General features: G+C 42.6%; 1 protein-coding gene across 3 annotated transcripts in view; it reads left to right on the forward strand.

The window, feature by feature from the left end:
• Positions 1-14204, forward strand: part of dip2cb (disco-interacting protein 2 homolog Cb) — an 88162-nt gene extending 73958 nt beyond the window's left edge. For 2 of the 3 annotated variants that reach the window (XM_061840123.1, XM_061840125.1), the window contains exons 20-37: positions 2786-2994; positions 3428-3542; positions 3607-3808; positions 4983-5083; positions 5183-5281; positions 5577-5700; positions 5803-5924; positions 6690-6801; positions 6895-7004; positions 7744-7874; positions 8256-8424; positions 8546-8716; positions 9269-9330; positions 9412-9469; positions 10064-10138; positions 10971-11145; positions 11405-11528; positions 11721-14204. In XM_061840123.1, the coding sequence (XP_061696107.1) occupies positions 2786-2994; positions 3428-3542; positions 3607-3808; positions 4983-5083; positions 5183-5281; positions 5577-5700; positions 5803-5924; positions 6690-6801; positions 6895-7004; positions 7744-7874; positions 8256-8424; positions 8546-8716; positions 9269-9330; positions 9412-9469; positions 10064-10138; positions 10971-11145; positions 11405-11528; positions 11721-11973 (2412 nt within the window). In that variant the 3' untranslated portion in view covers positions 11974-14204. The remainder of the gene's footprint in view (positions 1-2785; positions 2995-3427; positions 3543-3606; positions 3809-4982; positions 5084-5182; positions 5282-5576; positions 5701-5802; positions 5925-6689; positions 6802-6894; positions 7005-7743; positions 7875-8255; positions 8425-8545; positions 8717-9268; positions 9331-9411; positions 9470-10063; positions 10139-10970; positions 11146-11404; positions 11529-11720) is intronic. The other variant, XM_061840124.1, reaches the window with a different exon arrangement.
• The last annotated feature ends 304 nt before the right edge of the window (positions 14205-14508 follow it).

A 14508-nucleotide genomic window follows, 5' to 3' on the forward strand; every position in this document is an offset into this window, starting at 1 on the left:
TCCACATATTGTAATTTTCTTTCAACTTATATTACTATTGAGCCTTCCAGACTACGTATGACGTTTACAAAAGTGCACTATCGCCCTCAAGTGGGTGAAAAAAAACGCTCAAATGCAAAATTTTGCAGCATGTTATAAATCTTGTAAACCCAACAAAAGCTACATTTACATGATAAAAATACAATATTAACCTTGTTCCCTCATCAACCAGTTCCTAAAGAACCATCAGAGTTGGAAAATGAATAGCTTAATCTCCGTTTTTGAATTTGGAGTACTTTCCCGTGTATACTGGATGTTGTGCAACAGTCGCTTCTGATTCACGTCAACTTGTCTAAACCTTCAAAATAAAAGCCTCTGCAATATTATTCATATGACTGTTGAAGGCGGCACGGTGGTACAGCTGGAAAGCATTGGCCTCACAGTTCTGAGGACCCGGGTTCAATCCCAGCCCTCCTAGTGTGGAGTTTCCATGTTCTCCCCGTGCATGCGTGGGTTCCCTCCGGGCACTTCGGTTTCCTCCCACATCCCAAAAACATGCAACATTAATCGGACACTTTAAATTGCCCCTCTGTGTGATTGTGAGTGCGACTGTTATCTGTCTCTTCGTGCCCTGTGATTGGTTGGCAACCAGTTCAGGGTGTACTCCACCTCCTGCCTGTTGGCAGCTGGGATAGGCTGCAGCACTCCGCGACCCTTGTGAGAATAAGCGGCGAAGAAAATGGATGGATGGATGACTGTTTAAACATGCGAAGCAAATTCAAAGGAAAACAATGTTCGTCATTTACTCTTACTCCTAAATCGCTATACGTTGGTGCCTTGAGATAGACGTTAGTCGACTTAGCAGTTTTTCAAGATACAAGCTGTCAGGTGGATGATTTTATTGATTTGACTTGTGGGCGAAATCTGATATTGGAATATGGTGTATTTGAACTGAACTCGGTGGCACAGTGACCCACTGGTTGCTGCGTGTGCTTGACAGTTTTGAGGACCGGAGTTTAAATCCCGCCCCGCCTGTGTGGTGTTTGCATATTCTTTCCGTGCCTGCGTGGGTTTTCTCCGGCCACTCTGCTTTCCCCCCACATCTCAAAAACATGCATTCATTGGAAAGTCTAAATTGCCCCTAGGTGTCTATGTGGCCTGTGATTGGCTGGCGACCAGTTCACGGTGAACCCCACCTCTTGCCCTATGACAGGCTGTTTTGTTGAAAAGAACAAATCTTTTCAGCGAACGTAATGAACTGCATCAATTTATGAAATCATTGGTTCTTTTGTCTTGGCTGCCATTGGCAAGTCGGCTGGCAGCAGAAAAGGCATCCTTCCAGAGTTCTATGCAGTTTTGTCAATTGAGATGCACAGCTGTTGCGGCAGGGAAAAACCCATCAATTAAGAAAGGGGGGGGGGGGGGCGTTCGACACACAAAACGCAATGCATCGAAAATGGTACGATATAACATGCCCATTTTCCAAGCTGCTTAATCCCCTCAATGGTCGCGGGAGTGCCAGAGCCTATCCCAGCTAACATAAGAAAAGGCAGACTACACCCTGAACTGGTCGCCAGTCAGTCGCAGGGCAGATATCGACACCATCACCGAGCAAGAATCAATCACACGCTGCCTGCACCAAAGTCAGCCGTGTGTACCACTACACCATCAGTGACTCTGATATTATATAATTATAAATAAATAAGTAATTATTTCTATGCAGCCCTGTAACAGATGCCTCATGGACCAGTACTGGTCTGAGGAGTGGGGGTTGGGGGCCACTGCTTTAGGCAACAGATTTTGGAGCACAAATGGTAAAGCAACACATGTATCAAGCTATATATATTCTTTATCCTCTGCTGATTATTATGGTTTATTGAGAAATGAGGAGTCTTGTTTATCTGCATGACTGCAGAAAATTCTCCCTGGTGGCCAAAGCGCACAGACCAGATGGAACAGCACAATGTCTCTTGACTTGAAGTAAAATCTGGAACAAAACTGTTTAACTCTTCACATTCTATTTAATATTGTACCTTTTGTGCATTTTTCAAAGTACAGTTTTGTACAATGCTTCTGCCCTCATCAAAGTGCACATTTACCTTTTTGTTTTCCTTTTTTGGGGTAAGGCTGGAACGTGTTCCTGGTGTTTCAATGGGAAAAGATGATTTGAGATGCAAGTGTTTCAAGTTACGGGCACGGTCACCAAACCAATTAAACCTATCTCAAAACACCGCTGTATTGGGATATAGTTGAGTCATCAGTGAAATAAAAATTGGGACAACGTACACTCACTACACATTCCTACAGCAATACACAACTGCCAACTTACTCTACTGTGGTGCCTTGAGATACAAAAGAATTCCATGATGATGCTCCTAACTTATTAAGGTACTGTTATATTGTTAATGTTATATATCGGCTAAAGAATATACACCTCTGTTAAATTATCTCTCTATATGTTTTGCTCCACCATGTGTTTTGCAGTATCTGTTGCTTGAAGGATTGTAAAACCGAAACCATCACTTCTAACGTTTAGCAAATCAACTGCATTTGCATTATGTTACCATGAAACTCGCGGGTGGTTCTTAAGGTGCCTTGTCTGAAGTATTGTTCACTAATTCTGTTTACATAACTGCTGTTTTTTTTTTTTTTTTTTTGAAGCTTTAAGTTCACTGCCAACATACACCGCTTGCATGTCAAAGTGAAAAGTCAACCACACGACTCTTGTATGTCAAGGCAGCCCTATAGAACTTGTTTGTCATCATCGTCTTCTCGGTAGAATGACAAGTCAGCGCATTGTCTGCAGGTTGTTCCCGTTGACAGTGAGGGTGCCGCCGTCAGTGAATTTCCATTCACCAGGACCGGGCTGCTGGGCTTCGTCAGTGTATCGGGTCTGGTTTACGTGGCGGGCAAGATGGATGGGCTGATGGCCGTGGGCGGGCGGCACCACAATGCTGACGATATCGTAGCCACGGCGCTCGCGGTAGAGCCCATGAAGTTTGTCTACAGGGGGCGGTGAGAATCATTGCTTTGAGAACACGGGATCCCACTTATGCCATCACACACACTATTTTTGATGGATCGACTTTGTGCATAATATCAATGCAAAGTATGCATGTAAAGGGGAGCTGGTATTTTATTAAATTATATAATACAATGTAATTAATACAAACCAATATTTTTTATAGGGTTAAAAAAAAAGTGAAGCGCTATAAATTCCAGATTGTGATTGGTGCAACTGTGTTCAAACACCTTAACTAATTATGTTCAGTGTTTTTTTTTAAATATTCTATGATATATTAATATGCTTTTAATGTAATATTGTCTTACATTCATATGTCTTGCAGCCTGCTCCCCTTTGGGAACCACTGGTTTAAGCCTTGGTGGAGGTCTCTGTGTGCTTCGTAAAATTTGTACTTCTACTTAAAAATCTGTGTGTGTGTGACAGGATAGCAGTGTTCTCCATCGAGGTCCTTCATGATGAGAGGATTGTGGTGGTCGCTGAGCAGCGTCCCGACTCAACAGAGGAGGACAGCTTCCAGTGGATGAGCCGTGTATTGCAGGTACAGATAAACGCGCATAAATATACACACGCACACACAGAAATCCATTGTTTCCCATCCCCAGGCTATAGATGGTATCCACCAGGTTGGTGTGTACTGTTTGGTTCTGGTTCCCTCCAACACACTTCCCAAGACTCCCCTTGGAGGCATTCACCTGTGTGAGACCAAGCAGCTCTTCCTGGAGGGGGCGCTGCATCCTTGTAACGTCCTCATGTGCCCGCACACCTGCGTCACCAACCTGCCCAAACCCAGGCAGAAACAGCCAGGTGTGACCCACTTTTTGACACACTTGCGGACCATGTGCTGGAACAATTAATCAAATACTTCCCAAACAATACCAAGGGAATTTTATGTTGTGGATCATATAGTTGATTGGCTAAGCATAATATTAAGATTCACCACCACTCAATCGTGATTTTTAATTTGTGGGACATGTAGTTTACTCGGCGGCTAAAACAGTTAATTAAATATTCCGTCCCCACTATATAGGTATTTTTATTTTGTGAACTGTATAGTTCTCTATTGGTATGAAATGATTCATGGAATACTCCTGTAATTTCTTGTATAATGCAGATTTTTTCCCAAAATAATTGGCAAAAGGCAATATTTTGCATTATGTATAGGGACAAGGGAAAATGACATTTTCACTTTTTATAAATATATGCTGCCATCTAGAGGTTAAAAAAATGCTGTACTTTTATCCCAAATGCAACCACTACATAAAGCAATAGCTTTCAAACTGGGAAAGCTGCAGGTCAAGACATGAGTGTTTGTGGGTTGTTTCAGCCGCCTGCTTGATGATTTGTTTTAGCACCTCCCACCCCTAGTTTCCAATTTTCAACTCTTATCTCCTGCCCTGGCTTTTACAATTTTCAGTGCTTGTATTGTGTGTACCATGTGGAGAAACTAGGATGATTTCCTTGGCAAGCAGACCGAACGCACCTCCCAATATGGAGGCTCCCATGAGGAGCCATTGGAGTTAAACCTCAAAACATAAAAGAGTACACGAATCATCAATCACTATCATAGGATTTTTCAAACACACAGTAGGTTGTGGACTAATTAGGGCTGAAACGGTTAACCTAATATTTGCTCATCACTATATTGGGATTTTAATATGATGGACTATATAGTTCACTAAAAACCTAAATGGATTTTTGGAAACCTACTTCAGTGCATTTGGTAAGCTTTTTGAGCATTTTTTCCACATCAGTTTAAGCTCCATCTACTAGTATCCTCTTTCTCCTGAGTGTCTTATTAGTTCTTGCCACTTTTTTCTGACTGGTTCGCAATACAGTAGTACACTCGTAGAACTAACTACCGGTAATAGGCACGTGTAAAACACGAGAACCCTCCTTATCAAGAATATAGCGTAAAACTCTTACATGACTTTCCATACATTATCATCTTCATTGTGATCCTGTTCTTCCTTCTCTGTAGAGATTGGGCCTGCCTCTGTGATGGTGGGAAATCTGGTTTCTGGGAAGAGGATCGCTCAGGCGAGCGGAAGAGATCTCACTCAGGTCGAAGACAATGACCAGGTAAGGGCACTGAGCACTGTGTGCATGTTTGGGGGTGGGGGCGGCGTTTGTATGCTGGTATCCGAGGGAGAGCTGTACATGTTCCAATTTTGTCCAAAGGGTCTTTGTGCATTTCAGTTCCTGTTCCTGTCTGAAGTGTTACAGTGGCGAGCACAGAGCACACCTGAACATGTACTCTACACACTACTCAACTCCCGGGTTAGTAAACAAACACAGCCAATGCGCACACACACACACACACACACTAAACACACGCACACACACACACATATAGAAACACTTAACACTTGTACACTTTCACATATGCACACATGTACTCATATAGAACATTTTAAATGCATATACAGTATGTTATGTTGTGCTTTGCATTTTGCCCAATTGCGACGTGACACGCTAGCACGGTCGCAGCTGTTGTTTTACCCTGGAAAATGTGACATGACATCAGATGATGGGATCTGTCAATCATGCCTTGTGTGCGTGCGACCTCCCCCAGGGTACGACAGCCAGCTCGGTGACGTGCTTGCAGCTCCACAAGAGAGCCGAGAAGGTGGCCGCCATGTTGGCTGAACGGAGCCACCTCCAGGACGGCGATCACGTCGCGCTGCTATACCCTCCGGGTACGTGCACGCCCTCACAGCTCAACACATGAACGCACACAAGCGCACACCTTGGACACATGCCTGAGTGGACAGTTATTGTGACATCTCTTCCTGTTTCAGGCATGGAGTTGATCGTGTCATTTTATGGGTGTTTGTACGCTGGCTGCGTTCCTGTCACCGTGCGGCCGCCTCACCCGCACAATATCTCTACAACGCTGCCCACTGTCAACATGATTGTTGAGGTAATTGTCCACCTGCCACACAGGTGCTAATTTTGATCATGCTAAGCACTAGTGAATGTGTAAACTACTCCCAAACATCCAAAGTGATTTTCAACATGCTAATTATTGATAAACATGCTAACTACTTTTATCCATCCCAAATCATTTTATAGATGTCAAGTACTGCTAAACATGCTTACTTTGAACTGTGAACATGCAACTACTGTTAAACATAACTGCTAATTGTAAACATGCTATGTTCTGGTAAATGTGTTGAATACTGTGAAACATGGTAGCTTATTTTTAACATGCTAAGTACTGATTAACATTACTTTGACACATGCTAAATAATGCTGAACACGCTAAATACCTTTGATAATGGACTGCTAAACATTTTATCACGTTTAACTCATATGCTATCAGTTAAACATGATCAATACTGTTTCACAGACTGGCTCATTTTCAGCATGCTCAATGTAAAGAACTTGTAAATATGCATAGGAGAAAGAACGATTTACTGTACATGTGTTTGGATTGTATTCATGTTTCTACTACCTACAGGCCATTTTGGGCATGTTACAAGTTTGTCATTGCATTGTTTAGCTCTATTGTTACACGTCGTACTACATATGTGCAGTTTTCACATGCTTACCTTATATCACTGTACATTTGCAGTTGTTAAAGTGGAACTGTGGTGTTAGCTCTTATGTTATTAATATTGGTACATGTTTAGTATGTTGTATTACATGGGAGTGCTCCATGTGTATAATGTGTTGTATGATGCAGGTGAGTCGCTCTGTATGCGTGCTGACAACGCAGGTCATCTCCAAGCTGCTCAAGTCCAAAGAAGCGTTGGCCACTGTGGACATGCGCACGTGGCCACCCGTCCTGGACACGGGTACGTGCTGATGCGCAACATAATACATGTATTATGATTAAAAAAAAAAAAACAACAACAACATAACGACACTTTGTGAAATGTGTGTTTTAGACGATTTGCCAAAGAGGAAAGCGCCTGTGCTGTACAAACCCTCCAATCCTGACACGCTAGCGTACTTGGACTTTAGCGTGTCCACCACCGGCATGCTCGCTGGAGTCAAAGTAAACACACACACACACGTACACTCACGAAGACACACACTTACATTCAGAGCATGTTGCCAAAAGGGGAATAACACAAATGGTAATAACGCAAATTGTAAACAGACCTCTACCTCAAATTGCATGTTATAAACATGATGTGTCCATGCCAACATGTTGAAATCCATCCATCCATTTTCTTAGCCGCTTATCCTCACAAGGATCATGAGACGTTGAAATGTTATCACTCAAATCTGTGGATATGTGCAAACAGAAAATGGAGGGATGGATGCAACAAATGTGACCAACGTGCGTTAACTTGATAACACACAAAATGTAAAGACAGTAACAGGTCACCACAAATATGAGGAAACACAGGCAACACTTTAACCCTGGTATACAGTAAATACTTTGAACATTTGAACATACAAACAGGCCCTCAAATGCATTTTCATATGCATTCACACTCACATACAGTTTCACTTGCAGTCACAAATACAGACAGAAACACACTCAACTCACACAGACACACAAGGATACATACACACAAGAAATACTTATTCTTGCACATGCACAAACACGAGTCACATGCACAACAACCCAAATTATGTGCACGCCAACCTGTGAAGACTCCAACCTTCAAATGCGCTAGCTAAACTTCTAACTACTTATATGTACACTTGTCATAAACATGCACGTTAAAAGCCCATCTTGAATGTTCCCCTGGCATCATGCTAGTAACATGCACGCGTGTGTTCAGATGTCTCACGCGGCCACCAGTGCCTTGTGTCGCTCCGTGAAACTTCAGTGCGAACTGTACCCATCCCGAGAGGTCGCCATCTGCCTCGACCCGTACTGCGGCCTGGGCTTCGTCCTCTGGTGCCTTTGCAGGTCTGTTCATGTGTTGTGGTATAATTGTACACGTGTTTCTGTGCATTGAGTGTGTTTGTGTGTGTTTCTTTGTGTGTTGTGTGTGTTTCTTTGTGTTGTATTTGTATGTTTTCCGTGTCTTGTGTTGTGTGTGTTGTACGTATGTGCATTTTATGTATTTATGTGTTTTGTATGTTTCTTTGTGTTTCATGTGTGTTCATGTGTGGGTGTTGTGTTACTGTGTTTTGAATGTGCTGCAGACGTGGGTTTTTGTGCATTGAATGTGTATTCATGTGTTTAATCGCGTGTGTGTATGCAAAATTTTTTGTTTGTGTAAGTGCTTGTGTGTGTGTGTTGTAGCGAGCGCGCGTGTGCTAACATGTGGCGTGTGCATGTGCTTAGCGTGTACTCGGGCCACCAGTCCATCCTGATCCCTCCGTGCGAGCTGGAGGCCAACGCATCATTGTGGCTTTGGGCCGTCAGCCACCACAAAGTGCGAGACACGTTCTGTTCATACAGCGTCATGGAGATCAGCACCAAAGGGGTCGGACTGCAGATGGACACGCTTAAGGTGACCGGCGGAACCTGCTTCACATGTTCATGCGACCGCTGCCATCTTTGCCTAAAAGTGCCGTGACTTGCCATTGGCTGTCCTGCAAGCATGTGACCTTGCGGCATGTGTTGTCCGCCAGAGTCGCGGCGTGGATTTGTCCCGCGTGCGGACGTGTGTGGTGGTGGCCGAGGAGCGACCCCGGACATCTCTGACGCAGTCCTTCTCCAAGCTCTTCAGGGATCTCGGCCTTCACTCGCGAGCAGTTAGCACCGCCTTTGGATGCCGCGTCAACATGGCCGTTTGCCTCCAGGTGAGCGCGCAGCTCCGCGACTTTGTCTACGTCACCTTCTGTAACCATGACGACCTGCGTCATCATCTGTAACCACAGGAACAAAAGCCTTATATCTTATTGCTCCTTGTTTGTATCTGTAACCATGCCAACCAAATATACTTATATCTGCCGCTCTTGCAACAATTATTCATGGCAACAAAATCCAGTTGCATCCTTCATCCGCCCGTTTCATCTGTAACCATATCAACCAAATACAGTCATATCTGCCTCCATCATGGTCGGTAACCACAGCAACAAAATTACAACCTTCCATCTCCCTTGTCATGTGTAACCATGACAACAATGACACTTTTCCAGCCTCCTTCATTATTGGTAACCATGGCAATGAAATCCACTTGTCTCTAACTCTTTTTCTTCATCTGTTCTTCATCTTGTCTGTAGCCATGACAACACATCACTTGTCTCCACATCCATCAGTCAATACCTCGTCCTTGTCTCCCCCCCCCCTTCCATATGTAACTATGACAACAGCATTGTTTTGTGTTAAATGTGTGTGCACGTGTTCCGTAGGGAACGTCCAGTCCCGACCCGACGACAGTCTTCGTGGACATGAGGGCGCTCCGACACGACAGGTGCATGAACACATACAAGCTCACACTAACATGCTAATAGAAAAAAATTTGTTTTGAAATGTTTGTTTGCTGTTGTTTCAGGGTGAGGCTAGTCGAGAGGGGATCACCTCACAGTTTGCCCCTGATGGAGTCTGGGAAGGTCAGTGTTCAATCTCAGCGAATGGCAAAGTTGTATGGGCTCCCTCAAAGGTCAGTTCTTGGACCCCTCCTGTATATGGATGTGCTACCCTTTGGTCAAATTCTTCAGAACTTGAACACACTGTTATCCCTAGCAGTGTCTTCAGATGACTTTAGTTCAATTGAAGTGTTATGTCACTATCGTAAAGTGATAACTGGATCAGCCAAAATGTTCTTCACTAACTTTTTTTTTCTGGAGATAAAAATCAAAACCCCAAAATGTTTCGTCTTAAAAAAAAATCATCTTTATTGTCCTAATAATTGACTTTATTCTCATAAAATGAAGAATTATTTTAAAATACAAAAAAAATTAACAAATTCACTTTTCTGGAAACTGATTTGCATTGATTTAATTAAATGCTGTGGGGAAAATAGTTTCCAAGTTTATTTGCCATTAGGAGAAACACAAGGGCCAAATTTGATGTGAATAATGTCATTGTCACTTGTTTGTCTGGTCAACGTAGGGGAAAAAAATGTGTTTTAATGTGAAATTGGATTTTTGCTCAGCTAAATGGGACAGGATGTCGACATGGCATATTTTGCGTTCCTTGCTCAGATCCTTCCTGGCGTTCGAATCATCATTGCCAACCCGGAGACCAAAGGACCAATGGGAGAGTCTCACCTGGGAGAGGTACTTTTTCACTTCTTTAATGGGCCCAAAAGCATTGAAGGAAGGGAGTCATTTATCATTCCCAACTCCAAATATATTTTAGTGGAAACCCCACCCGCCTTCAAAAAAAAAAAAAAAACACTTTCACTGTGTTATACTTTTTTACCTTTTTTCATTTTTTTAACTTACAATCATCTGTGACTTAAATTTTATGAAACTAATGTTTCACCTTTTACATATTTTTTGCTACTTTTTAAAAAATAAAGTCCCCACATTTTTCACTTGGAAAAAAAAAAAACTTTTTTCAAAACGCACTTTTTTTCACAATGCTTTTCAGCTGCTGCATTTTGAATCGTTCACTCTTTCCTTACTCTCTAATGACTAGATATTTGTTTCAGTGGACATTTTAGGAACTAAGTCCACTACATAAAAATGCCAATGTGATTTCGGAGTTTGGAATGATGATCGATGCCAAGTTTTGTGTCATTGGCTGGCAACCAGGTCAAGGTGTACCACAACTCGCTCAATGTCAGCTGGGATAGGTTCCAGCTCGCCTGTGTACCTAGTGAGGATAAGCGGTTTGGAAAATAGGTGGATGGATGGATGCAACGATACCAAATAACGCAATCGCTCCCTTTCCGAATCATTCACTTCTCTCTCACTCTTTAATCACTGCAAAGAGATTTTTCAAGTCAACATTTTTGGAACTATGTCCATCCAGCGATACAAAAAGTATTCTAACAAGTGAAAAACAGCTGAAATGTTGACGTTTCCATTGGTTGTGTTGGGAATGATTCCCTCATTGTCCCTAATGATGACTGGGGGGGCGGTTGTTTTTTCTTTTTTTGTGCAGATTTGGGTTCAGTGCGGTCACAACTCGAGCGGATACCTAAGCGTGTACGGGGACGAGGCTCTGCGCTCCGATCATTTCACGTCCAGACTCAGTTTCGGAGACACGCACAGTGTCTGGGCCCGGACGGGCTACCTGGGCTTTCTGCGCAGGACGCAACTCACTGATGCCAATGGAGGTCAGCACCTGTCGATTGTCCATATGCGCTCTGACAATGGCTGGCGACCTGTCAGTCGCTTGTCTGGATATGTCCTGACATTGACTGGCAACCAGTTCATTGTGTCCCGTGAGTGACTGGTGAACAGTCCGGGGGTATCCTCGCCTACAACTGGGACAGACTTCAGCGTAACAAGGATGAGCACTCTTATATGTCAAGCTGACGAGGCGACCACCCAAGCCATATATTTGACTTGTGATTGTTGTGCGTGCGTCTGCAGAGCGTCACGACGCGCTTTACATAGTGGGCGCCTTGGAGGAGGCCATGGAATTGCGGGGCATGCGGTACCACCCCGTCGACATTGAGACGTCCGTCATCAGGACACACAAGAGCATCACAGAGTGGTCAGGAAAAACAAAAACAGATGCCCGCACACACAAAATATTCTCAGTAAATGTAAAAAAAAAAATATATATATATATATTTTGGATGAATTTTTTTTTTTTATGTACAAATACCATCCATTGATTTTCCATAGTACTTATCCACTTTGCAGCTATCTTCAGGTGTGATGTTTTGTGCGTTTTTCCCTCTAGCGCGGTGTTCACATGGAGCAACCTGCTGGTGGCAGTCGTGGAGCTCGCGGCGTCGGAGCGGGAAGCTTTGGACGTGGTGCCGCTGGTGACCAACGCTGTGTTGGAGGAGCACTACCTGATCGTGGGCGTGGTGGTGGTCACCGACGCCGGCGTCATCCCCATCAACTCGCGTGGGCAGAAGCAACGCATGCACCTCCGGGACGGATTTCTGGCTGACCAGCTCGACCCAGTCTACGTGGCCTACAACATGTAGACAGACCCACAACCGGAAAACCCCAGTGAAAATCTACCCTATAGAGAGGATCATATAATTTTTCATATAGATTGACCCCCACCACACACTTTGAACACAGACAAAAAAAACACACATTTGGCAAAAGAAAATTTTCCATAGAAAATGTTCGCATGCTGTGGCTGTCAAAAGATGTCAAGTAACATCACTTGGAGAACAGGAAAAGAAGGTCGGCCTGTCCACTTAGCTCACTTGCTTCAAGCTGTTCATTTGTAGGTAAAGAAAGAAGGATGTCCATTTTTTATTTGCACAGAGAGGATTCACAACATGCTTCACGTAGTTCAAATACACGAAACAATGGACCCCCGCGTATTTGACGTCAGGCATTTGTGGATTCACCTATTTGTAGAATTTCGGGTTTGTGCTTATTTACCTTTTCTTTTTTTTTTTAAACCAGATTTTAAGGGGGGGGGGTAAACAGGATAGTGGAAAAACACTGTGAAAAAGAGGTTGCTCAAAAGAACTCTAAATATAATGATGGTTTGGTTTACATTGCTTTTGACATCACATAGTAAGGTACAGCTTTCAAAAATCCTTTCCAGATTTACATATTTTTACAAAACATTACTTCAAAATTGGTTTCCATCATTGAGTAGTGATGTCTAAGGGGGATATGCCAAGTTTCACTGATGTTTTTAGCATTATTAGTTCACAAAGCTCCAGAGAGGGAGTCGTTGCTTCACAAATTTTTTGTTAAACAGCCTGCATTCCAACGTGCTGGATTTGAAAAACCTGTGGCCAAGGAAGTGATTGGAACACTTGATTCTATTCTGATACTATTCACAGTCCCCTCCAAAACTATTGGAACAGCAAGTTCCTTTGTTTTTGTTATATACTTAAGATGATTGGGTTTCAGATCAAAAGATGAATGAGGCAAACGTTCAGAATTCCAGATTTTAGTTCATGGTATTTACATTTAGATGTGTTGAGTTAAGAGCACCATTTCTTTGAAGCCAGCCACTTTTCAAGAGAGCAAAAAGTATTGGAATATATATTTGAGCTGGTTATCCTCACATGTCGCGTGCTGAAGCGTATCTTAGTGATCTTTGTGGTCAATTTTTACCCCAAAAAACATTGAAACATTTTCTTCTTTGAATTATTGAAACTCTTCCCATGAAAAAAAAAATATTTTTACCCCCCCCCGAAAAAAAAATCTATTAAGTGTGGGATTGCCCCCCCAAAAAAAACTTACTGCTAACAAGCAGGGTTCCCCCCCCCCCTTTTGTTTTGCAGGAAAAAAATTCTCCCAAATTTACATTTTGAATTATTATTGTGATGAAAACCTGCAAATAAGCAGTGATCAGGTAGAGACAAAAAAAAAAAATTACATAAATTTGTAAGATGATCACCACTGGATGTTTATCTCCCCAGAAAATAAAGACAATCCCCTTCCCCAAAACTCCCCCCTTTTAAATTTTTCCCCCTGCAAGTAGTTGAAGCTCATAATTGCTATAGACCCCCTCCCCCCTTCTACCCTCCCAAAAGAGCAGGGGACTGGGGGGAAAAAAAAACACTCCAAATAATTGATAGTTTGAGGAAACTTGAAAATCTGAAATCAGCTGAAGCCGTGACTACCTAACCGTGAATATGTGGGGGTCGACCTCATTTCCAAATGACAAAAACAATTTGGAATTAAAAAAAAAAAAATCAACTGATCTATCAAACTCGAAAACTGAACTGATCTAAAAACATTTAGTCTTGCCATTCCCATTTAAAATTTGACTGTAAAACTGACACAGCCAATTAAACATTTATAAATTTAAACACCACACAAAGTCGCTAACATATAATGGGAAATGCCGAAGGCGGACTTGCATAAATTAGCATCGACGTTGCGTTACTTGTAAAACTTGGTCCTTTTAACACAAAGACAAGAACTACGAACAAACAGAGTTTATAGCTAAACACACACGACTAAACAGTATATTCGCTCTCTCTTTGCCGTCGGAACTATTGCTGGCGCTGAGTTGGGGACCTTAACGATGGTCGATGTGTTAGGTTCACTTTGGGCGATCGAGCAGGTGAACGCCATCAACAAACGGCGATGACCGGAAGCCCCAAATGAAGGGATTCTTACCTCCCCTAGAAAAAGAACAGCAGCGCAGCCTCGTGGACAACCATTGGAAGTGTTCATGCACCAATGTTCACTGTGTTTTTGTCATTACAGCTTTATCTTTTTTTTTTTTTTTTTTTACAACACATGGCAAAAACATTTTCTAATCCTTTTGATACAATTCTTTCCAAGTTGGATTTTCAGTTTTTTTTTTTACTCGACCAGCTGTAGCCTTGAAACCGTATCAAAAATATGTAATTATGTACAAAAAAGTGATTTAATTTATTTTGTCTCTCTTTGCAGTCAGACAATGAGCACGACGCCTCCTTTGAGAATTCAAATATTTGCTGATAAGGCTTTTTATTTCTATTGCCTTACAATTGTAGAAATGTCTGACAAGTTTACTTCCACTCTGTCCTTGTCAAATACAAATGTTGGAAATG

This window comes from Syngnathoides biaculeatus, chromosome 13 (assembly GCF_019802595.1).
Source record: "Syngnathoides biaculeatus isolate LvHL_M chromosome 13, ASM1980259v1, whole genome shotgun sequence".
NCBI lineage: Eukaryota > Metazoa > Chordata > Actinopteri > Syngnathiformes > Syngnathidae > Syngnathoides > Syngnathoides biaculeatus.